General features: G+C 40.7%; 1 protein-coding gene across 1 annotated transcript in view; it reads left to right on the top strand.

Moving 5' to 3' along the window:
• The first annotated feature begins 604 nt into the window (after positions 1–604).
• The window catches only part of LOC121917345 (receptor-type tyrosine-protein phosphatase mu-like), a 260,440-nt gene continuing 233,063 nt past the window's right edge, over positions 605–27,981 (top strand). Inside the window, exon 1 of the mRNA XM_042443250.1 lies at positions 605–677. Within this exon, the coding sequence (XP_042299184.1) occupies positions 605–677 (73 nt within the window). The remainder of the gene's footprint in view (positions 678–27,981) is intronic.

The raw sequence follows: 27,981 nt of genomic DNA, 5'->3' as shown, positions 1-27,981 counted from the left end.
GGAATCTCTGTTTATCTTCTTTATTCCCTCCCTCAGAGTCCCCTCAGCCTTTCAGATTCCCTGGAGCAGCAGAAAACAAGCTTGCTCCCTCCTCCACAACAACATGACACCCATTCAGTTAATAGAGGGCTATCATACCCAGGCTTCTCCTTCCCCATTTTGGCCTCCCTCATGAGGGGAACCCCTGTTTATCTCCTTCATTCCCTCCCCCAGAAAGAGTCCCCTCAGAGGCGAGAAAAAGGCGCCATTTCCACTTTCTGGGGAGCGAGAGGAGGAGAGGAGAGGGCCCTCTAGCGGCGGAATGGCGGCGGTGTCTCTGCTGGGCGTGACTTGGCGGCCGATTGCGCTCGCTGCTGCTTCCCTGGCGGCGGCGGCGGCGGCGGCGGCGGCGGAGGGGGAACGCGAGTCACTCGCGGCCGGGACGAAGGAGAGGGAGAGAGCGGCTGGAGGAGGAGGAGGAGGAGGAGGCTGGGGAAGGGAGAGGAGAAGAAGACTGTGGAGACGGAGCGCAACAGGGGAAGAGGAGGCAGGCTCCCTGGCGCCGCTTCTGGGGCCAGAAAGGAGCCCCTCTTGGCTCGCCCTCTCCGGCCCCTTTGGAGGGAATATGGGCAGAGTTGGAACTTGGCTCCTGACTTTGACTGGACTTTTGCAGGCAGCCTCCGCCGAGACCTTCGCAGGTAAGGAAGAAGGAAGGGGCTGACAGCACCAAACTTAGGATGGGTCCACACTGGGGGAATAACCCGTTTTGGCACCGCTTTAACCACTGGGCCCCACAACAAACTCCAACTCCCAGAATTCCATAGCAAAGAGTTAAAGCGGTGCCAAAACGGGTTATTTACCCAGTATGGACACAACCCAGTCACCCAGGGCTTGCACTTCTTTGTAAGACCCAAGAAATGCTGCTGTTTGGGGAGGGTGGGGATTCAGAGAAAAGTTGCTTGGGGGGGGGGGATTTGGTGGGCTTCCCCCCCCCCCACTTCACAGGTAAGAATGGGTTTGAAGTGTCTTCCATACACACAAAAATATTTGGACTGAAGACCCAGGAGAGGTTAATTTGGAGAGACTTTGTTGTGGGGTTTTTTGGGGGGGGATTGGTGAGTTTTTATTACCCCCCTCCCCTTTCCTTTCTCCTTTTGACCTTTTTGCTGAGTAGAGGAAACAAAGCGGAAAGGAAGGAGCCCCGACGCCTGGAACTTGGAAAAGGAAGAAGAAGTTGGAGGGATCCGTTAGTTTCTGTGGTGCGAAATCAGTCCAGAAGAAGTCTGGGGCGATTCATTTTTGTGTCTAAATGCAGAGCTTTGTGCTTAAATCGGAACCTCCCTAAAAAAACTTTCTTCAAGTTTTGACAGCTGTCCAGCAGGGAGGCTTTTCTTTTTCACAACCCTGACTCTCTTTCTTCTTTCTCTTTTCTTCCCCCAGCTAAGGATTGACTCTCTCTGCTTCCTCACAGTAGAAATAATCCGGTTTGACACCACTTTTAACTTCCATTGTGGGACCCTGGGATCTGTAGCTTGTTGTGGCACCAGGGCTCTCTGACGGAATAAGGTCCAAAACACACTGCAGAAACAATCTGGTCTGAGACCGCTTCTTCACCTGCCCTGGCTCAATGCTAGGGGATTCTGGGAACTGTAGTTTTGTGAGCCATTTAGCCTTCACTGTCAGAGAGCTCTGGTGCCACAATGAACTACAATTCCCAGGATTCCCTAGCACTGAGCCAGGCCGGTTAAAGCGCTCTCAAACTGGATTATTTTTGCAGTGGTTCTTTTGGACTTAAATGTGTATTCCATAGCATTGAGCCACGGCAGTTAAAGCAGTATCAAACTGGATTATTTCTGCAGTGTGGATGCAGCCACAGCCCCTCAGCCTCAGGAAATGGCATTGGTAAACCTTCTCTGAACCCATCTTGCCAAGAAAACTTTTTCTCTTCCCCACCAGGTAGACTTTGGCTGCATCTGCACTGCAGAAATAATCCAGTTTGACACAGTTTTAACTGCCCTGGCTCAATGCTGAGGAATTCTGGGATTTGTAGTTTTGTGAGGCATTTAGCCTTCACTGTCTGAAACCTCTGGTGCCACGACTATAGCAGGGAGCCATGGCAGTTGAAAGTGTTGTCAAACCAGATTATTTCTACAGTGAGGATGTATGTAGAGAGAGCCAGTCCTTGGCTGGGGGAAGAAAAGAGAAAGAAAGAGAGCCAGGACTGTAAACAACCTACACATTTTAGGATTCCATATGATGGAGCTGTGGCTGTTAAAGTGGTGTCAGACTGGATTATTTCTGCAATGAGGATGCAGCCCTGTTGGTGGAGGCACCCTAAGATATGGAGGTCAAGTCTTCTCTCTAAAACTTGAGTTGTGGACCAGCCCTTAGTAGAACTTGGCAAAACGATGGCATAGGAAATGGTGTCTTTCATAATATCTTTGTGTGTGTGTGTGTGATGTGATATTTGGCATCCCAAATGGTTGATAAGCCTGAAAGAAGAGAGGGTCAGGACAGCTTGAGGACAACAGCAGGGAAGCAGGGTGGGTTCTCCAGTTTCCTTCACTTTTTTCTTGTCAGGCTTTGACATCTGCCAAATAGTGACAGCAGTTGATCATTGAGGCATATAAATAAATAAATAAAGATCTACCTGGTGGGTCCGCTGCCTTCAGGCATCCTGCTGTTACTCTCCTTCAGAGGATCGCCTTTCATAACAAAACCACACACTGCATCCGCACTGGTATCTATAATTTTGTTAAGACATATGCAGAAATAATCCAGTTTGACACCACTGCCACAGTTACCTTCTAAGGAATCCTGGGATCTGTAGTTTGTTGTGGTGCCAGAGCTGTCTGACAGAGATGGCTGTGTCTCACAAAGCTACAATTCCCAGAACTCCATAGCATTGAACCATGAGAGTTAAAGCGGTCTCAAACTAGATTATTTCTGCAGTGTGGATGCAGTCCCAGTGGGTGTATGAGAGAGAATAGTGAGGGATGGTGACCCAAAACCTCCTTATTTTGATTTGTAAACTGGCTTGCGAAACAGTGCGTTGACATAGTTGGAAGGAATGAGTAACTTCAGTTCATTTAGAGCTTTTTTTCCTTCCTTCCCTGCATGAAGTTTGAACTATAAAAGCCAATGACAGAAATTGAAGACATCTGGGCTCCATGTTCTACGTGCTTTGATCAGGAGAGGAAGTAGGACTCCCTGGCCGCCTCAGCTGCAGGGAACTTGGTGTTTTGTTGCATTAAGTAGTGCTTGTGTACAGCAGAAGCAACACCCTTGTGTAGCCAAATTTTGGCTTGCAGAAATCCACACTCATGGATTTTCTTCTATAAACACATATTGGTTTAATGGAATGTTCCAGGAACGCTCTGTGTATAAAAGCCGCCTGTGTTCTCTCAAACTTCTCTCATACATTTGCAGATAAGTCAGGAGGTTCATTAGGAAAGCAGTGTTTCAGAGGTTTGCTTTATTATGAAATATAGCACTGAGGGAAATGCTCTCCCTTGCTCCCTTCTCTGGTTTCAAGTGAGCCTATATGTAGCTGCGAATTAGGAAACTTTACTTACAGCGTTCCTGTTATTGGAAGACTCTTGAGTCCATACTTCATTTGGTTCTTACTTAGATTGTGTATATTTCATTGCCATCATACAAGACCCCTCAGCCATTGAGGGGAATAGTAGTTTTCATGTACACAAGTGGGTGAGAAAGCCAGCCATTAAAATTTATCACCCACCCTTCTTAATACTTTCACAGTGTCACTTCTGTACTTCTTGACTGTGATGTTAGTATCCTTTGCTCCTGACAGAAATGAAAATTGTTTCTACTCATCCACATGTACTCTTTGTATTGGCTATTCTAGTCAAGGGGTGCCTTGTCCTATACTAAACAAGATTTGTTTTGGCTGCTGTGTGAGCCAATATCTGGGCAAAATGGCAAGCTTTCAAGTAAGCACTACTAATTCAAGTGCAGGCTGTGGGCAAGTGCAGACTATGGAAATACAGTATAACCATTGTACGGTTTTTATTGTCCTCTGACATACAGTGAAATTGTGCTTTCTGGGGTTATGCTTAACCATTAAAATGCCCAGAGGTAGTTGTCACATTTCAGGGTAAACTAACTGTTGACAAAACCTACTGTGTTAATGCACACAAGAGCTTCATTCAGTGTATAATTTCAGTTCTGTGGGTGACCATGTCCTGTTGAACAAAGAAAATGTATAGTATCACAATAAAACTAAACAGTCCGTAGACCACAGATTGGAAAAAATACTATTGCATGTTTGTAGCTTTATATATTTAACAATGTAGATTGAATTTTATTATGTGGTTCTTAACCTGTGATCCAATTTGAAACTTGTGTTTATGTGCATTTTTTGGGGGGTGAGGAGGGTGTCCACATCTTTCAGTAGATTCAAAGAAACACTGGCTCATTACAAGATAAGGATTATGTTCATTTTTATATTCAGCCCTTCTTCATTGTGTGAACTGAACAATTAATAAAATTATTGACTTTTTTTACAGTACAGTTCTTGTACTTGCACAAAAAATAAATCCTATAGGTACAAGTTTAAAAAGTCAATTATTTCATTAATTGTTCAGCTCTTTTTCAGAATTTTTATGAAAGCTTAACAACAGAAAATAAAACTTTTAATCAGTTTTTAAATGTTATTTTCTGCTCATGCCCACCCCCACCGACGATTATGTCCCAGAAAGGTTATACAATGAAGAACGGCTAAATATAATAATGAAAATAATCATCATCTTCAAAGGCTCTGTAGTGTAGTGACTTGTAGTGTTGGATCACAATGCTGGAGACCAGGGTTTGAAGCCCCACTTTGCCATGGAAACCTACTAAGCGATCTTGTGCAAGTCACCCTCTCCCAGACTCAGAAGAAGACAAATCTTGCCAAGAAAATCCCATGATAGGGTTCTTCTTAGGGTTGCCATAAATCAGAAATGACTTAAGGACAAACAACAACAAGTTGTCGTTAATCACAGTTCAGTGGATTGCCTAAAAAATAGTTGTGATTGTTGTCCAAGTTCACGTCATTTTGTAAAAGCCGATGGTTAGAGATAGCTTTGAGATGCTAGTATTCAAGATTCTATTATTGAATCCCATTGTGGGAGAAAGGGGGGATATAAATCCTTGAAATAAAAATATGCCAAAAAATTAGTATTGTACAATCTTAGAATTGGAAGGGGCCATAAGGATCGCCTAATCTGACCCCCTGCCACATCTTCATTCTAAACATATATTACTTCCAGACAAGTATATCTGGAATTTTAACATAGTTAGTATGCCTTTTAACATTGACATCTTTATGATTATAGTGAGTATGATAATAAATAAAAGTTAACATACGTTGAAAGTTACGATGGTTAATTTCTTTGGCAAATTGTCCAGGCCAGACAAAACAAACTTTTCAAAACAATTTTATTCAGATAAAAATAGGCTTCACAACTGAAGAAATACCAGAAAATATGTAATCATAAATGTTGGGTTTTGTATAAAGTGAAAGGTTTAGACATGTGTTTTCTGTCAGACATCAGTGGTAACAGAAGACTGAGAGAATGATAATGGAATTGAAAGCAGTGCATTTCTATAAAAGCCTTGTTTTTTTAATAGTGTTACATATCAAACACTCTTCAGAAAAGTGGTGCATTTTGTTATAACACAAACTGTCCTGGAGCTGCAGAGACCTGTTATTAGGCTGCTCAGTTATTTTGTGTCATACAGTTGGCAGGCATGTTGTATGCCAACTGATGCTGCAATCCTGAAACCACCTATTCACACCAGTTAGGATTACTGCCTAATATTTCAATAGTGTGGCTGGAATCCTCACAAATCTTTACTGTGTTTTCTGGCAGAGCACCTGAGGTTTGGATTTTTATATCTGCTGTCAAAGGTAGATTTATGGGCTTCTTGTAACTAGGTCTAGCATTATGTGCAAGAGTATAAAAGAAAAGGGATGGATCCCTTTGTGTTTGACAGGCTGGCGGGATCAACTGCAATACCTTTAATTTAGTTTGATGTTTCATCATTTGCTTTCTCTGATCTACTTTTTAGTGTATCATCTGCAAAAGCAATAACAATTATTTTTTTTAACATCAAGCCAGTATTTAAAACAAGGGTGGGCATATGTGACCTGTTTAGGGCCCATCTTTCTGTTCCTAGTACCCTCTGAGGATCTGTAGACACTGCCAGAAATTCCAAAAAATCCCTCAGAGGGGATGGAAATCCAGTTCTCTGGGGGAAAAAATAGTCATATTTTGGGGTGTTAAATATCAGAGAGAGTTTTGAAACCTATTTAAAAGGTGGACCTAAGTTCCTGGGGAATTTTAGGACAGGCAGGTGGCTCTTTATTGCCAGTAGTAGGGTAGGGAGTAGAAGGGGTGGAACACTAAAAGAGCCTTGTGGGGTAATGCATGTGGCCGCAAGGCCACACTTTGCGTATTTCTGGCTTAAATTTGTAGTATTAGCAGATAGTGCTATGTGTGAGGATATTGTGATAGTGGATAGTGCTAATATGAGGAGTACACTGAAGTGGGTAGTGCTAATATGAGGAGTATGCAGTATGGCAGTTTGTTGGAAATGATACATGCTGTGGTATTGAGGCAAAATGATTTCCAATAAAAAGATATATGTTAAATACAAGTAGGCATACCATTAATTGGGAAATTGATATAGTGCTATGGATAAAAAAATTCTAAAGGTTAAGCTTCGGTTCTGTAAACAAGTTTCGATGCATTTAAACACATGCGATGGCTTAGTGGTTAAGATGCCAATTCTGACAATTGGAAGATCGGAAGGTCGCAGTTTGAGGCCCAAGTGCCACATGATGGGGTGAGCTCCCATCATTAGTCCCAGCTTTTGACAACCTAGCAGTTAGAAAGCATGTAAATGCAAGTAGATAAATAGGTATCACTTTGGTGGGAAGGTAACAGCATTTGGTGCAGTCATGCTGCACCAGAGCAGTCCTCGGATAACGCTGTCTCGTTGGCTTAGTAACAAAGATGAGCACTGTCCCCTACAGTCAGTATCAACTAGGCATTCATGTCAAAGGGACTACCATTACCTTTATGAGCTTACTATAGGGCATATGAACTGTAGGTGAGAGTAGAACATACCTAAAGGCTGACTCACAACCCCTGTGTGAGAAGTAACATGAGAAGTTCCTGACATGAGAAGTAATTGGAACTATGCCATCTGGACAATTCTTCAATATGTTACTATTGCTCCTGGTGAACCACATATGTTGGGTGTTTTGATAGGACCCAGTACACATAGGTTAGGGCTATGGTGTAGTAGTTTGAGTGCTGGGCTAGGAGTCTAGGAGACCAGGTTCAGATCCCCACTAAACTGTGGAAACCCCTTGCGTAATCTCAGGCATGTCATATTCTCTCAGCTTTAGAGGAAAGCAGTGGCATGCCTCTTGCCAAGTAGACCCTATGAAAGAATTGCCATAATTCAGAATTGAATTGAAGCTCTATAACAACAACAGTACACGTAGGCACAAGCAGCATACTTTGTTTACCACAAGCTTAGAGCATGCAGCTTGTACAGTTTATGCTCATGAGCAGATGTAATGTTTATCCGCTGAACAGGAGCACTGTAGGAGATGGTGGGATGCAGTGTAGGTGGAAATGTTTGCTATGTAGAAAATTACTGCTTGTATTGCCTTTGCATTCATATGCCACTTTCGTTCTCAATACCTGGCTAATAATATACATTTGATGCACCATTGCTGGATGAAGACCTTATACCCGACCTCAGTAAAAAACATTGTTATGATACTTCACAAACTGTTCACATATGCAAATTGTAAGTTATTGTTGTAGGGGTGGACAAGTCTTTGCGCACCTCCCCTCAGCTTGTTTTGTGCATCTGATGAAGCGGGCTGTTTGTTGAGAGGGACAGTGATCCCTGGGTGGTTTGTACTGCTACATATAAAATTTTTGCTTGTATACCTAAGATTTGTCAGAGCCAGCCATATATTGGTCAGGATAGAGAAGGTTGAAGTTAGATTCCAGTCACTTCCATCCCAAATAGGTGATGAAGGCTGTCAAAATTGCTAAAACTAACCATTGGATCCTAGTTTTATTTCAACTGGTGTTCTACTGATGGCAATTTCATGCACAGCTCTCTTCCCCTTTCCTAATACTTCATCTATATTTTATCTTTCTCTATACTTATATGATGATTTTAATGGTGAAACCATATCAGATTTGTCTTGTGTTACTTATTAAAAAATTAAAGTTTTATCTTCAGTCACTGATTAAAATGGCACTGTTATTATGATAATATAGAAGAGAAAAGTATACCCTACAGTATATTACACGCATGTAATTATACTGAAGAACTCCTATAATATATCTTTGGTCTCACGGTTTAGTTATCAAACTCTGGAAGAAAAATTACAGTGCCTTGAAATAACCAAACAATATATCTGTGTACATTTTTAAATAAAGTGTTTCATGCTGACATAATCTAACGGATTGACAAATGCAGTGGCTGAATTTGTAGTATAGCTACAGAACACGGAGCACGTATTTGAATTATGTAACTGTGGTGACTATAGAACAACAGTGGAACAACAAATACTGCATTTTCCTTTATTGTTCAGCTGAGAAAATATTCCAGTCAGTTATGATGTGTGAGTAGCAGCTGACTTCCCTTTTGGGAACTAAACTAAGATATAATAAACTAACTGGGTTGACCCAAACGTTCTTGCAGTTCCTTTTAAAAGCCACTGCTTTTAGTGGTGGCCTTGCCATACGTTAAGTGTTTTTTAGAATGACCTATTTCATATTAAACATTTATTTCTGTAGTCTGTTTTATAATTCTTACAGTTGGTGAAAAAAGTACCTTTGAAATAAAACGAAAAATATGAGGGCCCAGAATCCAAAGGTATGGCTAATTCTGCCACACTTTCAGCTATTTGGGACTTACGTTTCTTCAACAGCCTCAATGCCCTATAACGGTATCTTTGAATACCGAAGAGAGTATTCAAAAGCAGTTTTGAAGATTTGCTATTCAGTGCACCAGCAGGGCTGATCGTGGTAAGGGGTTTAATGCATACCTGAGAGCCTAAACACACTGCAGAAATAATCTAGTTTGAGACAGCTTTAATTGCCCTGTCTGAGTGCTAGGGAATTCTGGGAAGTGGAGTTTCTTACAACACCAGAGCTCTCTGACAGAGACAGCTAAATGTCTCACAAAATTACAGTTCCTAGAATTTGCTAACATTGAACCAGGGCAGTTAAAGCGCTCTCAAATTGGGTTATTTCTACAGTGTATTTTGGCCCTGAATTGGCTCTCTGAATCTTTGACTTCTTATTTGTTTTGATTTAATGCTGCTAAGAATTGTATTGTTCCAGCTAATCATGTTGTTTAAAACAGTAAGTATACACAAGCACCACATGATGCAAAATAAATGACTTTTAATTATTTGTTTTGTGTGAACAGATGGATGTAAAAATAAACTGTTTCTGATAGGCATTGTGTTATATAAATTTTCACTGTATCCTCTTTGATTCATTAGTAGTTTCTTGATATAGGTATCTGTTTTACTGAACAATAACAACAGTCTTTTCCTCCCTGATATTCTTTGTTTCTCTCATTGCATTTTTATTTGAATGCTTGCGTCAGTGTATGGAGGATTTCAGTTTATGGAATTTTGTTTGCTGTGATCTACTGCTGATCACTAGGTGTAGCTGCATCTCTAAATCCACATTCCTAAGCCAGGATTGTAATGTGAGTTTACTGAACTTGGTACATTTTTGAGCTTGAGACATGAAAAAAAAGTATTTAAGGCATTTGGAATGATTTGAAAACTTGATGGTATGCAAGTTGTGTACCTTTTTATCTGAAGAAAAATAAACCACAAAGAGTAGGGGCCATGCAAACCTTGCAGTAATATGTAATAATTTATTTCCTTGCTATTTATCTCCTATATTTCAGAGGATGGAACTGGCAAAATTATCTCTGAGTATTCCTTGCTTAGGAAAATCCTATGAAATTCATTGAGTAGCCATAAGTTGATTGTCAACTTGACACAAACACACACACACTTTGCTGGTGGCTTAATAATAGAGAGATAGATATAGGCAAAGATAATTGCACATGTTTGCTGCAGTGGTACTGTAACAGTAACTGATAATCTGTTTTTCTTAGAGTGTTCCTTGAATAAGTCAACAGCAATCTGCTAAGAAAATAATTTTGTCTATAATTCTGGGAAACGGCTTCATTGAGAGCTACACATTATGGAAGCAGAGCTACTAAAATGTGGATTTGAAATTGGATTGAAATCACCTTTGGTCTGAAATATTACAGCTAGGACCTTACGACCTAGTTCTGTTTTTTTAAGAAAGACTTTGGACCTGTATTTTTGTGGTAACAATGCTGAATAAAAATCTCCTCTTGGAACTGAGGGAAAAATCAGTTTCTGATACAGTAGGAGACGTTTTGTACTGCAAGAAAAAGTCAAGAATTCCACTGGGTACGAGAATTCCTCTGGGTACACCCCAAATATGTTTCTGGAACTTAGATGTAATGTTCAGTGGGAGTGTTGTTGATTTCCCTCCATATGGTTGCCTTTAAATATGCTAGTAATCACATGGTTCACCCTTAGAACTGTGCTTTAAAACGTGATGAAATAGGCATGTATTTTGCTTATATCATAGAATGTTGAAGGAATGTAGAAAGAAAAGAATATTTGGAATGTTTTGAAAGCGAAGGGCAGTTAGCTAAAGTATAGCAATATAAAAATGTATCCAGTGTCATCACATCCAGGCTAACACTTTGCAGCGATGTGTTGGACTGGGTCCTATCCTGTGGCATTAACAATGAATTGCAAAGACTGAATTAGTGGAAATTAAGGGCTTTGGAAGAAAATGTTTAGAATAATCAAATGAAGCTAACTAAGGTCCAAAACACACTGCAGAAACAATCCAGTTTTAGACCACTTTAACTGCCCTGGCTCAGTGTTGGTGAATTCTGGGAAGTGTAGTTTGTTGTGGCAATAGAGCTCTCTGGCAGAGAAGTGTCTCACAAAACTACAGTTCCCAGAATTCCCTGGCACTGAGCCAGGGCAGTGAAAGAGGTCTCAAACTGGATTATTGTAGTGTGTTTTGGGCCTAAGCTAACTACTTAAAAACTTTATTTACTAGTAGATTTATGCTATTATTTTAAATGTCCGTGAGAGTGACCATAGTATAAGTGGTTTGAGTGCTGGACTGGGACTGTAGGAGACCAGGATTTGAATGCTCGCTCAGCCATGGAAACCTATTGGTCCTCAGAAAAAGACTATGGCCCCATACAGACAGGCCAAAATAAAGCTGCTTTGGGTCACTTTGGAGGTATGCTGTTTAAATGATGCATGCGTATTAAGAGTCCAGAAGCTGTGCCAAAGCTGCGCTCTAGTCCTTAGGACTGGATCATGGCTTTGGCACAGCTTCCGGACTCTTAGGAGGCATGCATAATTTAAACAGCATACCTCCAAAGTGTCTGGAAGCAGCTTTATTTTGGCCTGTCTGTATCGGGCCTATGACAACCCCATTCTGAATAAACCATGCTAAGAAAACCCTTTGGTGGGTCATCTTAGGCTCATCATAAATTGGAAATGATTTGAAGGCATACAGAAACAAGTAATTGTCATCTGTGAGGGGTGGAAACGAGATGACTTTAGCAGTTAGTATGCTGCTGGGAGAAGTAAAATAGAATATTCTCTACAGGTCTAATTTTCTTTTTTGATAAGTAGTTACACCAGTCATTTTTTAAAAGAAGGCTATGCAGGCCTTCTTCTCAGAGTAGATGCATAGTCTTTACAGAACAAGAACACAGCCATAGTTTTGTGATAGCCATTAACCTCACTACCTTAAGGATTTAAAATAATACATGAATAGGTCTGACACATTTCAAGAAAACTGGATGATCTTCATTAACTATGGAGATCATCACACGGAGGCTTACCATCCTCAAAACATGACTAGATCTTCCCTAAAGCATGTGGGTGTGATTGTCAGACATACTTGTCTCCCGTGATAAAATCATCATGGAGGAGCCCCATCATTAAAGTGTTCGCGGAGCCGCCATTTCTATGCATAATGGAATCGTTATGCAGACAAATGGCGGCTCCACAAACGGGACTCTTCCATGACGATATTTCATAACAGGAGACAAGCGCAACTGGCAATCACACCCTTGCGCTTTAGGGATGATCTAGCCATGTTTTAAGGATGGTAAGCCTCCATGTGATGATAATCTGTGTTAAATCAACACTCGCTCTGAATCCAACCTCCCATTTCACAGATAGATATCTGGACACTTTCCAACTTGACAAGTTGGATTCTCTGGCTCTTAATGAGAACTAATTTTGTGTATTCTGCTGCAGAATAATTACTCATTGGATACATACCCTTGGCCCTTGGAGTTAATTGTTGTTGTTTTAGTTATTGTTAAACAGACTATATGTGTTTCATTGTAAAAACTCAATAAAAATTTAATTAGAAAAATAATAATACACGAATGATAGCAAGGCTGTTTAAGATGGCTTGACAGTACAGCTGGAAATCCATTGTCCTGTAGGAATGCATGTCTCTACTAGAATCCATAGACAAATGGGATGGAAGTTTGCCATCCAAGTATATGACTGTCCATTCAGTTAACTGTTGTATAGAGTGCTTATGTGGATCATCATTAGCTCATATAAAGCATTTTAGTCTGTTTCTGAACATCTTAAAATGAGCTCACAATTAAACATAGTTCTTCAAATGAGGTCTTAACACTGCTGAGGACAGCAGTAGTATTACTTTTTCATGGCTTGGAGTCAATAGTTTCATTAATTTTGGTAATTGATTGACTGTAAGAAGATTGATAAATAAGAAGGATGAATAAGATAAGACTGAGAATTCTCCATTGCTTCTATTTTTACCTTAATGTCTATGTTTAGCATACCAGTGAGTCAGAAACTTGATATTACATAACTGGCCTTCCCTATTTGCTCACCTGCTTAGTTACTGCTCTTTCCTCTGTTTCCAGCTAGGAAACTAAGTGCCCCACAGCTGGGTGCCTATGGTGGGAGGCCTTTTCTTAACTTCCATTAATGTATCTGCACTAGATAGCTCTGTCTGTTTCATATCACATTAATTGTCACAGCCACACATAAGGTTTGTAGTTTGTACTTGCAAGTACTTAGAATTCTCTGCTGGAAAGCATTTGCCCACTTTCTTGATAGGGGAAGGGTAGTGCGAGCACTTTCTTCACTACAGAATGAAACTGCTTTAATTCTCAGTTTGTCTGTTCTCAGGATACCTCGGTACCTTCACTGTACTATAAATCCCAGGATTCCTTAGGATAGAGGTGTGACAGTTAAAAGTTGTATGAAATCAGTGTAACTTGTAGTGCAGATACACCCCACAACACTAATTATCTAGACTAGCATACTGACTTGGTAAGTCAGCCTGAAATAGGCAACGGGTTCACTTGCAACTACTACAAGCTATGGTTTAACTAAATTATTGAACTCATTGTTATAGTCTATCAGTAAAATGTGATTTAGTTTATTATTGTGGCTTGATAGAAATCTATAACTCATTGTAGAATCCTGTACACATATTGAATGACATTCAAAATGATCATCTTGAAGTGTACTGTGCAGCTGTAATATGATTGGGATTAAAAGTAATTTGCTATGGCAGTGCATGTGCACGTCTAATAAAGCTGTTAAATACTCCTTTCCTTCTTGTTGTCAGGCTCTGTTTGGCTCTATGGGAGACTGTTATTTCCTTAATTGTTTATATTATGAGTGCTGCTCTAGTGTATCTCCTGGCTGTCTGTATTGTCAAATTTTGCAAAATTTTCCCATTCACTGCCTTGTCAGTGAGTTATTATGTGGTCAAGGCTTATATTTCCTCCAGTTGGGTTGCTTTGTATGGAGGAAACAGATGGAGGACAAGAGAACCTGCTTTGTATTTGATGGCACATGTAATTTTAGAAGACATTGTTGAGAAAAGAAAAAAAAAATGGATGCAATTAAATTGTAATATTTACCAGCAACTCGGATGAGCTTTTTGAGAGGTTCTTGTATCCATACCCCTACCTCTGACTTTGTTTTCAGAACACTGACAATACATGCAAAAACAGTGCTGGAATGGATTTAATTGGTTGAGCTGTTTTTAGTCAAGATCGTATGTACATAAGTGTATGTCTGTATAGTGGGAAAGAATACATATCAATCAGAGCTAACGTTTTTAGAAGGAAGAGCCCTCCCTCCAGTCCATCTGCCTTGGTCCAGGCCTCAGAGGGAGAGAAGAACCACTGGACCTCATCCCCTTTCCCTCCACCATTCCCTTCTCCTTGTGTTTCGTGTCTTTTAGATTGTAACCCTGAGGGCAGGGAACCGTCTTATTAAAAATAATAATTGTAAGCCACTCTGAGAACCATTAGGGCTGAAGGGCGGGGTATAAATACCATAATAAATAAATAAATAAACTTTTTATTTAGAAACCTAATTGAATTCTAGAATCTGAATCTGAAGTTTTGAGTAAAAGATAATTTGAACTCTTTCTAAGAATGCCAGAGTACAGATAGGTAGAATACAGCTGCAAAGCTTAGGTAAAATTTAAACCCCAAACTCAAACTCTTTTTCTTTTTTCAGAATTTCTGCCACCTGCTTACTCTGGTTCAGCCTTATGCACTTTCATATCTGAGCAGAGATACAAAACATAGGGCCAAACTAGGGGTATGTCTGCATGGGCCCAGAAGCCTGTGTTCCCCTGTTTACACAATGTAAGCCAAAACTGCAGGGCCATGATCGGGTCAGATCGTGGCAGACAGGACACTTATCTTGTGTTTCCAGCCTGATCCCAGGGTAAACAATGTTTTGACCTGGTTTACAGTCAATTGGTCCCCCACAATTTACTGTGGAGTTTCCTGGAAACTCAGTTGCAAACCCTGGCTGCTTAAATGGCCTTTGTGTGCTCCTTACCTTTCAGTGCTGTCACTCCCTATTGACACGGAAATGGGGTGTCTGGCCACATGGGTGCAGGCAAGCACCCAGTTTCTGCATGGAACATGTAACAGGGGACTTGCCGGTAGGAGTGATAGGGAAGAAAGTTAAGGAGTGCCTACCAGTAGTGGGTTGCCAGGCCGACACAGGGATGTACCCACCCCGGGGACCAACCCAGGTGAACTCATCCCGTGCTATCCTGGCTTATCTGCTTAGGGCCTTAGTGAGATAGAAGTATCATGCAACTACAATTACTGTAATTGGTTATTTGTTAAAAAGGGAATTTGGAGGCATGCCCCCTCTTATCAACTTGAGACTCTTTTCTGGAAACAGATGGGTTTAAACATTTGTTGATTGACGTTAATGGAAACTTTGTTATTAGTGAAAATTGCAGGTGCATATCAGGCTCTCTCAGGTCTTAAAGTTATTGTAGGTTGATTGGGGTTCCTTTCCCCAGGAAACAAGATGTGCAGACTACAATTGATTTCCACATCTGGGGCTTTGATTATTTGCAAATTTGATTAATATGTTCTCTCTAGGAATTTCTAAGTCTTCCAGCATGACTCTGCCAGAAATTAACCATAGAGTTGCATTGGAGGACCTAGAGATTCCTAGAGAAAATACTTCTCTAGGCATTTATAGATCTTCCAGCATCATTTTGTAGTTTACTTCTGGCAGATGTTGTCCATAGAGTTGTGCTGGAGGACCTAAAAATTCCTAAAGAATTCTTAATGGGCCTTAGACATTCTAGTGGTGAGAATAAATGAAGAAGAATGAATGATGAATGAAAAAGGTGGGATGGGTGGGGTGGTGGATGGAAAAAACATCTATCCTTCCGACAAAGGTAGGGGCTGTAGCCCTGGCCAGTGGTCAACCACATTACATTGTTGGTCCTAAGATTCAGGTAAAAATACAGTGGGGTTTTTTTTTTTTTTGTGTGTGTGTGTGTGTGTGTGTGTGTATGGTTTTTCTATTTTCATGGGGGTCCTTTGTCCCTAATCCCAGCGAATGTGGAGGGATACTAGGAGATCCAGTTTTAGTGCTGGAGCCCTTTGCGGCTCTGAGCTTCTTCTCTAAATTTTGGCTGATTTGCCTGCTGTGGATGTTTCTAGATAGATACAATCTGAGAAGGGTCTTCAATACTCTGGTAAGCACCTGGTTTGATTATTGCAGTGTGTTATGCAATACTCCTTGAAGATTTATGACTAGTGAAGAATGGGTCACGAGAATTTTTATCAGTATAGTTACATTTATTATTTCACTGCCCCTTACTCTATTCTAGAACCATTTGAAGACACTAGAATAATCATTTTGAACTATTATTATTATTATTATTAAACTTTATTTATAAAGCGCTGTAAATTTACACAGCGCTGTACATACAATCTTTTTAATTGGATGGTTCCCTGCAGCCTAAAATTGATTTACCCCATTGGTTGTAGAATCCCAGAGGTTGGTGCTACACCCTTAAAGTTTTGACTTAGAATAAGCGAAAGGAATGGAAATTAATGAAGTTGCTATTCTCCAGAGAACAGGGATTGAGCCAAAAATTTTGATTTAGATAGTGGTGTTTAAAATTAGGTGTGCAGGAGGTATGGAAGGACAACTTTTTGTAATGGGCTATATTTGTATTTCATTTTGGAGTTTAAATGTTTTACCAGTTGTAACCACTAGGCTGTTTGTGTGTTGGACTTTACAGGACAGTATTCTGGAAGGCAATAATTTTATGATTTGTGGACTTTTTTAGTAAAGAGACTTTGCAGGATCCTAACTCCATAAGTTACTGCAGTGGTGCCTTGCTGATACATGGAACATAGGGGTTATTAGAAATGTGAAGCATACCTGTTTATATTTGCCTCCTTGAGGGAAAAAGGGTATTTGAAAGTTAAACATAAAGAAGGACAGTCATGAGATTCTTCACACTTTGGGACTTGATTTACTTAAATAGATGAATGCAGTTTGCACTAACCTTTCCACACCAAGACATTTCAAATTGTGTATGTTTTAATTAATAAAGATTTTATCAATTGTCTTTTATTGTACTATGCTGAAGTCCATAATTGGACACTGGCCTGAAATTCTGAACAGAATGAAGGGAAGTATTTATTTTAAAGAAGTAAACTCATTTCTGGCATAATTATGATTATAGTGGTAGAACTATTTCAGACAGATCACAAAAGTGAAGATGGTTGAGAGATTAATCTCCCTTGAAACCTTTACTCATTGTGGCAGTGAATAAGGCTGGATGCTTTCAAAGTTAGATGAAATTTAGAGTTAAGTAATCTTGTGGAAAAAGAAAACTAAGCAGCATCCTATTCTTTGGGATCACTTAAGCATAACAAAGCTTAAACAAATAAGGGTACTTTATTGAAACTTCTAAGGAGATCCTAGATGTGCAGAGCTAAATTGATCAGATGGATAGAGTTTGAAGCACTAATCTTCCCAGTCTGTAAAGTTTCTATTTAAAAAAAAACAAAAAACCCAAACAGTATACTTGTAAATGGAAAACTGTCACAAATTTACACTTTTGTTTTTTTGAGTAGGAACACCTTAGGTGGGGTGGACCAGTTTTCCATATTGGTCATTGCATCCACTCTGTTCCCATTCTGGCTGTACCTCTGTAAATATGGTCAGGTATTTTCCAGATCAGATATTTTGATTGGCCTGCAATGAATATGCTCACAGTATGAATTTGACAGCAACAGCAGGCAGCCATCATGGATAGATAAGAATAGCTGCTGCTATGCAAGTTCACTTATTTTTCAAGTACAAGGCTGTTAACCGTTATATTGTCAGGATATTTTTCCTGTATTTGAAATAAAATTACCTACACTGTATTACATTTTGCTCTACTGTTCAAGATTCATGGTGGCAATGGTACATTTGTATTAAAATGAGCCAGAGATTCGCATGAAACCAATTGTAGGTTACAGAATAATATATTAAGACACTTTTTTACAATCTCAAATGGAACAAGGGTAAATCTGCAAAAGGCTCTTTTTAGTTGTCATGGTAATATTTACATTTTGGTAATATTTACATTTTGGCTTTTATATCAGCTGTGTAGAACATTCAGATCTGCATAAATACTACAGATATAAACATAGAAAGTTTGGTGAATAGTACCCTCTGAGTTTATGTTCGTAGAATCGTAGAATCATTAGAGTTGGAGACGAAAAGGGCCATCCAGTCCAACCCCCTTGCCATGCAGTAAATCACAATCTAAGCATCCCCGACATGGCCATCCAGCCTCTGTTTAAAGACCTCCAAGGAAGGAGACTCCACTACACTCTGAGGGAGTGTGTTCCACTGTCAAACAGCTCTTATTGTTAAGAGCTTCCTCCTAATGTTGAGATGGAATTTCTTTTCCTGCAACTTGCATCCATTGGTCCATGTTCTAGTCTTTTCTTCATAATGCATGGTTTCCAGATATGCTCCAATTTGTCAACATCCCTTTTGAATGGTAGTGCCCTGAACTGGACACAGTATTCCAGGTGGGGCCTGACCAAAGAAGAATAGAATGGCACTATTACTTCCCTTGATCTAGACACTATATTTCTGTTGATGCAGCCTAAAATTGCATTGGCCTCATCACACTGATGACTCATGTTCAATTTGTGGTCTATTAGGACTCTTAGGCCTGTTACAGACAGCCAAAATAAAGCTGCTTCGAGTCACAGTGGAGGTATGGTGTTTCAATGATGCGTGCGTCCTAAGAGTCCAGAAGTCGCACCAAAGCCACACTCCAACCCTTAGGGCTGGAGTGTGGCTTTGGTGTGACTTCTGGACTCTTAGGGCGCATGCATCATTGAAACACCATACCTCCACTGTGACTCGAAGCAGCTTTATTTTGGCTGTCTGTAACAGGCCTTAGATCCCTTTCACATGTAGTCTCCTTAAGCCAGGTGTCCTCCATCCCATATCTATGCATTTCATTTTTCCACCTTAAGTGAAATACCTTACATTTCTCTGTGTTGAAATGCATTTTGGTTGCTTTGGCCCAGCTTTCTAATTAATTCAGGTCTTCTTGAATTTTGGTCTTGTCCCCTGGGGTATTAGCTACTCCTCCTAATTTGTTGTCATCTGCAAATTTGATAATCAAGCCTTCTATTCTTTCATCCAAGTCATTGATAAAGATGTTGAATAGCACTGGTCTCAGGACAGAACACTGTGGCACTCCGCTGGTCGCTTCTTTCCAGGATGAAGAGGACCCATTCAGCCTTTGGGTTTGGCCAGTCAACCAATTACAAATCCATGTAACAGTTGTTTTGTCTAGCCCACATTTTACAAACTTGTTTGCAAAAATTTCAAAGCTTGTTTGCAAGACCTTGGTAAAGGCCTTACTAAAATCGAGATATGCTGTTTCTACTGCGTTCCCTTTGTCTGCCAAGCTGGTAGTTGGATGATAAATGTTGGGATTCTCTTTTTTCCCATTTTTGAAGATGAGGGCAATGTTTGTCCTCCTCTAGTCTGCTGGGACTATTCTTGTTCTCCAGGAGTTCTCAAAAATTATTGCCAATGGCTATCAGTTATACAGTATTTGTTTGCTTCTGAGAAAGGCTATGAAATAGCAAATATGAACTTCTGTCTTTTTAACAGATGAGTTGGGCTTACCTTCTGTACATAGAAGTAAGAACAGAACAAGGGCCAACGCAGTATCTAGGCATGTAAGGAATATGGGGTGTCATTCTTGTAACTACTGTGGTAGAATAACAGAATTTCTATACATTTGGTCCTGTGCAGATCCTGCATGCATGGATGAAACTATCTTTAAAAAATAAATAAATTCCAGAGAGCAAGCCTTGATTTTGCCATTTTACATAAGGAACACCATTTTACTGTGCCATTGTATTTAATCAGATTTGAGTATCCACATGGGTCCTGGAACCAAAGCCTGGCAGATAGGAATGAAACTAATTAGTTTCGTTATAAAACAGTATGCAGTTGGACAGCTTGAATTTAGTAAGGCTTTTTGGTCTTGATGGGATTGGCATTGCCTTCTGAGGCTGAGAGAATGTGACTTGCCCAATGTCACCCAGTGCATCTTCATGGCTGAGCAGGAATTCAAACCCTCGTATCCAGAGTCCTAGCCCAGTGCTCAAATCACTACACCACACTGGATTTCTACTGTATTATATATACAATAGGCCCTTGCTTTACACGGGGGATCCATTCTGGACCTCTTCTGCGTAAAACAAAAAGTGTGCATGCTCGAGCCTTGTTGGATATAACGGGGCTCGTGCTCGCAGTGTGGATGTGTGTGTGTGCCGCAGGCATGCATCATTCTCCCATTTCCTGGGCAGCTTCAGTGTAAGCTGAAAGCCGGCTATAATGAGCCTACGTATGGCACAGGCTCACTATATATATAATGGTTATTTAGATACATATCAGATATACAGTGAGCCCTTGGTATCCGTGGAGGATCCATTCTAGACACATACACCCCCAGTGGATACCAAAATGTGCGGATGCTCAAGTCCTATTGGCAGTGCGGCCACTTGGCTGCACCGCCATTAAAGGGAATGAAACAAAAGTTCCTCACAGAGCCTCTGAGACCAAATCCTGGCCCTGGCCGCAGCTCCCTTGGAACCTGTTGGCTGGAAGGAACTGGGGCCAAGACTTGGGTCTTGGAGCCTAGAGGCTCCATCCCGGGTGTTGGGCCAGTGCTCTGAGACTCAAGCCTTGGCTCTGATCCTGACCCCCAAAGCCAAGCCAGGGTAGAAGATTTGGAAGAAGGAAGAAGGGAGGGAGGAAGAAAAAGGGACGAATGGAGGGAAGAGGAATGAAGGAGGGAGGGAAGGAGGTGTTGGGCGAGGGAATTTTTGTCCTCAATGGCAGTACAGCTGCATGTGTGCTGCCACTGGGGACAATGAGGTCTTGCCATCCACAGATGCTCAAATCTGCAAATGCCAAGTCCGCAGATAAGGAGGGACCACTGTATATTAATTCTTAACCCTGATTCACCCATTACGTACTTTATTTTTACGATCCTGCCTTTCTTATGGTTCCATTATTAGTCTATAAGTTAGTAGAGAAAAGAAGCAGGAGGGAAATGAATCATGTGAGAAATCACAACAGCATAAAATTGCTTAAATACAGATTTATATGGAAGGAAGATTTGCCCATGTGCCAAATTAGATATTACATTGGAGTTCCTCTGCTTAAAACAGGGGTAGGCAACCTGCGGCCCGTGGGCCGGATGCGGCCCAGCGAGGCCTTGGGACCGGCCCCAACCCGGTCCTGCCGCCGATTGCCGCCGGGGCCTTTGGGGGGCAATTGTCTATAGAAGCTTCAGAAACATGCATTTATATTAACATTTTTTTAAAAATCAGCAAATTTTTTCGCATGTCCTCCATTTTTTTAAAAAAAAAGTGTCTTCCATTTGAAAATTTTGTCCTACATTTGTCCTGGTTTATTTATATATTTAATTTTAAAAAAATAATTATTTATTTTTTGGCTTCGGCCCTCCAGCTGTCTGAGGGACAGCAACCCGGCCCCCCAGCTCTAAAAGATTGCCTACCCCTGGCTTAAAAGGACAGTAATGAAATACCTTTATTGGATCAGCTAAAAAGTTGCAGAGACAGTCAACACTCTTAATCAGGTTGAAATGTTGAACTGCCAAAACACATCAAAAACTGGTGAATAGAAGAAGCAAGCAAATTTTTCTGTGTGGGATGATGTAAGATGAAATAAAGGAGGTTACATAGATGTGATTAGGTTAAACAGGACTTGTTCAAACTTAATTTGTACTGAATTCTGTAAAAACAGAGAAACTCAAAATCAGCTTTTAACTGGGATGTTGTTAAATAGATATCACTAGGCAGCTGTGTCCAACTGGGCTTGTATTTATCTATAGCATCTTGCCTAATATTGATGTCTAGTTTTGGTAACAAAAATAATTCATGTTTTCCCCCTTTCACTTTTCTGCTTTATAAGGGATGCATGTGTTTGTGCTAGAGGCAGATGCAAATAACTGCTGGCTTTTACACTTTCAAAGGGAGAGCAGATGTGCTGCTGTCTCTATAGCCTAACCTAAGTCTGAATAACAGTTCCTCCATTCCATCTTAAACTATTACTAAGTGTGGGCTTTCCAGGATGTTCAGGAACATCTGTTTCTCTGCCTCCTGTTCTTTATCCCACTTTTGCTTACTATCCAGACTGATTAAGAGTTTTGATTAACCTGAGAACTTGCTTACTTTACTAGTGGTCCTCGTAAAGATATGCTACTGTTGCTAGTATGAATGTCTTTAACATTTTTCTTTTCTTCTTATTTTTTTTAAATAGATGCACATTACTTTAAAGAATAAAATGATTGTAATATACAGTTAGGAAGTTAAAAAAAGAATGGAGCACATTTGGGCCAGCTTCAGGGCACAGTGTTGTTAAACATCTTCCAAAGCTCCTCTTGCTGCACATGGACCATGAGAGCTTGTAAAACATACAATATGTTTTGGGACTGCAACTCCCACAGCTTTGAGACGGCTGGCTGGGGATTCTGAGAATCGTAGTCCAGAAGTTAACTTTACCAGACTGGAGTCTCTGATGTGTTCCCTTGCTGTCATTGCATGTTGTTTCTCTGGCTTTTCTAAGAAAGTATGTGGTGACAGAACTAGAAGTCTAGAAGGAACTGCAACTTGGCCTCAGGTTGTTTTTCTTCTGGCTGGCTATGTAGTCTTGGTTACAAAACCTGAAGGCGAGAGAATTAGTGAGAAAGAGATTGGCATACTTATGGAGAAGAAGTTAGGCATACTTAAGGAGGAGATCAACAAAGGTCAACTTGCCTAAAAGTCTCTCTAAAAGCTGATGAAACAGCACTGATGAAAATCCTTGAGATGTGTTCTACAGTTTGGTTAGGGATGCTTTGGTAACCTTTGTGATACCAATACAATTGCTGGTGTGCATTCTGGGCTTGTCTCCATGGTCTTTGTGTGAATTATAACAGTTCAGTAACATTTTCACAATACATCAGGTCAAAATTTGAGGCTTTGTTGGAAATTGAATTTCTGTCCAAAGGTTGTGCTTTTGTGTACATATTAAACTGTTTTATTTAATAGCACCATTTCTATTTGGTGTCATGAGATACATTTTGTACCACATCTTGCTATTAGCTGTTAGAATAGTATGTAATGACTAGAAGGCTACGATATAGCTTGTTATATCAGTCAATCCATCAATCTTTTAAAAACAATACATACATTATTACCATTCCATTTGAAAACTGCTTGTAGAATATGCATGTTGGCCATTGGTTAATACTTGATGGCTACGGGAGTTTCCAGGCTGTAAAATTCACAGCACTATGTTTTCTACCACTGGATGGAAAGTCAGATAACACACAAATAACAATTCTGTGAGTTGCTCTTTTTAGCAAACAATATTCTTATATGCTGCAGTATATCATAAGTTCCAATCTTCCATAAAGGAGAGCAGAATATTCCTTCTTAATCCACATGCTGGCTAAAGTTTCCCTGGAATTGTTTCTTTGGAGTACTAATGGCTTGGTTAATTTGTGAGCTACATTGCTAATTGTATTAAGACTGTAAACCTTATTAAGTCTTTGTGGAGAATTAGTTTGTAGAGCTTTGGCAAACTATTTGGCGACTGGACAAATGATGATAGAGAAATAAGTGGGTTTGTGGTGTAATGTAACAATCTAAGGAAGATATAAAGGGAAGAATGCGCCAGGAAAGTTCTGGTTTTTAATATTAGAAGCACAGTGTTCTTTTCTTTATAAAGTGAGTGCTTTTTGTACATCATATGAACTTGCTGTAGACCTTTAGTGATGAGAAGTAGTCTTAAACTACATGGAATAGGGGAGGAAAGTAGAAACAAAGTATATCCCTGAAAATCTTTGTCTTAAAAGAACTGCTATATAATGAAGAGTTATGGTGGTACAGTACATTTTTACTCAGCAGCTGTGCTGTTTGTGTGTATTTGGAGTAAATTGAGGCTTCTGCCTTCAAAGCAGAAATGGAGTTTTAACTGTTTCCTTTCCTGCAGAGCTGCCATACCCTGAGATAGCAAGCTGAATCCTTTCCTTTACAGGAACACTAGTCATAGAACTATTCACTTCATCATTTTTTTAAAAGGCACAGAGTGACTCTTTGCTTTGCAGTCACAGGGTCAAAACAGGTGGGGCAGATGTTGCTAGAGGTTCCAGTATTTATAGCTGTAGTTCTTGTGTGTTCTTTAAAAAAATCCAGATTGTGTTTTTGTTATCCTGGACTATTTCTGACAACAACTGGTGTCCCCACCCTCCATTTAAAAAACAAAAAACAAAACCTAATACATCCAAACAAGAGACATGGGTGCATTAGGATGGTAGGGAAGGAAAAAACAGTTCTTTCATCCTTTTCGCCTTAATTCTTATAGAGTTATATGCGTTAGTGCATCAATGAAAATAGTGAAATAGCATCTGAAATGCTGTTTCACTATTTTACTGATGCACTATGGATCTATGAAAAGTAACCCTACACACACACACTCTCTCTTCAGCCTCAGCAAACTATGCCCCTAGTTCAAAAGACTTTCTAGTAAGGTTCCAGCAAATTGCTATGTCCAGCAATACACAGTTTATGAAAACAACAGAAAAGAGCCCATTGACCGTAAAGAAGTGTACACAGTGACAATAACAACCAGAAATACCTGGTAAACAATGAAGTAACTATTCACCAGGAGCCCATGCTCCCTTAGACCGGCCTGGAAAAATCCACACTGTATTTCAGGGGTAGGCAACCTGCGGCCCGCGGGCTGGATGCAGCCTGGCGAGGCCTTGGGACCGGCCCCAGCCCGGTCCTGCCGCCGATTGCCGCCGGGGCCTTTGGGGGGCAATTGTCTATAGAAGCCTCAGAAACATGCATTTATATTAACATTTTTAAAAAAATCAGCAAATTTTTTCGCATGTCCTCCATTTTTTTTTTTTAAAAGTGTCTTCCATTTGAAAATTTTGTCCTGGTTTATTTATATATTTAATTTTTAAAAAAATTATTTAATTATTATTATTTTTTGGCTTCGGCCCCCCAGTTGTATGAGGGACAGCAACCCGGCCCCGGGTTCAAAAAGATTGCCTACCCCTGCTGTATTTGAACCTAACTTTGGAATACCATTTTTATAGGAAGCCTGCTCAGACAACACTGCCCTGATAATGACTCTAAAATTCACTTTGTTCTGAGTATTGCTGACCTGATATTGAATGTGTGGTTTCATTTCATTATATATTTAGGACTAAGACTGGTTTAGATACTTCCCAGGCCAATTTTCAAACTAGTATGGTGGAGCTGTAGGAACTGAGGAAGGCCCAAGACTACTAAACAAACTATTGGCTAATTCTGTTCAAGTCTAGATTGTAGTTATATTTCATGCCAGTCCTCATACTGTGACTTCATAAATGCAGAATCATTTATATCTAATAATAATATATGCTCTGGATGTCCTGTGCAGTGGCCTAGGTTTTCTTTAAAATCCCCACAAACAAACACAACATGGGTAGAATGCTCTCTCATGCACATGACCTTCAGTGGGGAACCATGTCACAGACTTCTGTAAGATTATGGACAAAACTTGTATAGTGGTCCCTATCATTATTAGAATGGGGTGGATGCCTCATACTACAATTTTGGGGCATTGTGAAAAGGTTCAAATTGTTATTTACTTTTTGTATTTTTAATTATGAGAAGGTAGGGAGGTTCTTGAGGGGTTTTCTGTCTCATATGTCATACTTCAGCTTGGTGTATTATGCACCTTGGCTAAAAGGCGGGGGGGGGATTTGGTGTTCTGTAGCAGGTAGTAAAATGCCTTTGGGGAAGTATACTTGTTTCCAAATTCTGGCAATTTTAATGGGCTGCATAAAAATGACAGATTCTCTTGGAGAACCTGTAGGTCGTAAGAAATATGGATGCATTTTGGAAGAAGCTTTCAGGTAGCCTTTAGAAGATTAGAAATGTTTTTGTTCATTTAGCCAATTCTCAGTTGACCTGATTATTTCATTTCACACATGCATAATGTTAGTTTTGAACAGAAAGTTTGCTGAAACATGTTGAACTGCTCTTCTTTTTTGGTTCTTTCTGTTCTTTCTACCTCTGGTACCAATGTTTCTGTTAAAAAAGCAAAGCCTGGGGACGCATCTATTTCATTAACTGAGGTATACCTGTAGGCTATATCTACACTGCAGAAATAATGCAATTTGACACCACTTTAACTGCTATGGCTTCATTCTATGGAATCCTGTGATTTTTAGTTTGTTGTGGCACCTGACAAGAAGGCTAAATACAGTATCTCACAAAACTACAAATCCAGAATTCCATAGCATTGAGCCATGGCAGTTAAAGGTGGGTTACAGACGGGCAAAAAGGGGTGTGTTCATGACGTCATGAAGGTAGAGCCTTCAGACGGCCCTTACCTGAATGCCACCATGAACACGCTGCCCGCACGCCCCAAGCGGGAAGAAGCGGCATTAAAAAGGTGCTGCTTTTCCCTGCTTCTTTTCTATATAGTGCGCAGCTGCGCATCTCCGTCTGTAAGCTGCTGCACTGGTATGCCAGAATTGCTACGCCGCTAATTTAAGTTGCCCATTTAAAAGCTCAGTGTCTGCTGCGTGCGTCGCATAATGAGTCGGGGTCCTGGAACATGCGCAGTTTGCAGTCAGGCTTTAATTGCAGCGTCAGCTGCCATGCAGGTGTGGAAGCTGCAGCACAGCTGCAGCGCATTTTAAGACTCCTAACCCTAACCCTAACCCTAACCCTAGAGCTGCATGTACTTTAATAATAATAATAATAATAATAATTTTTATTTATAGACCGCTGTTCCGCAATGATCATAGCGGTGTACAGTAAAATTGCAAAACAATACAAAAAATTGCAAGGCCTCTCTCCCCTTCAAGATGGTGGTTGGAGGAGGGCTCTTTGTCTTCCAGGCCAGGCCTCTCTCCCCCTCAAGATGGTGGTTGGAGGAGGGCTCTTTAAATATTTACATATGTACAAGGGAGGTGATGGGAGACAGCGGTGGCAGCGGCGACAGCTGTGGCTGTGCATTGCAGATTCAGCAAGAGCGCGGGGACCAAAGGAGAGGAGGCATCCATGATGCTGGTGACACTGGCAACGTGCAAGCGGACAAGGATGCCAACACCAGCTGATCACCAGCTGGCAGGAGACCACCTTTGTTCTTGGCCAGGGCAGGGGAAAAAGTTTAAAGGGGCTTGGGTGCTATAAATGTGCACATATGCTTTCTGCCGCCGGTGCTGAGCGCCGCAGCTGTGCAGCTGTGCATCCAACAGCCGGCAAAAGAAAAAAAAGCCCCGTTTTTGGCCGCCCGTGCGGAAGCTGCCTCTCTGCGGCGTCCTCCGAGGCGGCAGTATGGAAACTGCGGGTCAGAAACGGCCCCAGGTGAGGCGTCTTCACTGCCCCCCATGTGGAAGCCCCATACACCTGAGCCACGCCCCCGGGGCGGGCGGTCTGAAGGCTCCGTATTCAGCAGAATACACCTCCAAGACATCTTCCCCTGCCCGTCTGTATCCCGCCAAAGTGGTGTCAAACTGGATTATTTCTGTAGTGTGGATGCAGCCCTTTTTTATATCTCATGTTATGCCATGGTGGGGCAGATACACTTTTTAAAAACATAGTTTGTATATGTATGTAAAATAAACAACTGTGAGTGTCAAATTCATTGGAAGTTTTAAGACAAAAAGTATGAGCTGTGAATCTAAATCCAGTTGCTAGTCCTAACTGGACAAGATCCATTATTGGCTTCTAGTCAACAGTAGATATAGTGGGTTGTTCTAGTTGGAACTGGCAAATGATTTAAGGGCACACACTAATGTATTCTTGTAGAGAGAGAACCTTTTAATAATTGTGGATATGCACAGTCAGGATGTCTGGTGTGTAACTGGTCCTAGTGGTAAGGTTTCAAATCATGATAATTTGCCACATAATTTATTGACAGGGTTGTGGTAAGGACATAATTTAGTTGTGTTGACTAACCTTGTGTGTCCT

Source organism: Sceloporus undulatus, unplaced genomic scaffold, assembly GCF_019175285.1.
Source record: "Sceloporus undulatus isolate JIND9_A2432 ecotype Alabama unplaced genomic scaffold, SceUnd_v1.1 scaffold_15, whole genome shotgun sequence".
In the NCBI taxonomy this organism is placed as follows: Eukaryota; Metazoa; Chordata; class Lepidosauria; order Squamata; family Phrynosomatidae; genus Sceloporus; species Sceloporus undulatus.
The sequence above is the reverse complement of the archived record's forward strand: the minus strand, read 5'-3'. Positions and strand labels throughout refer to the sequence as shown.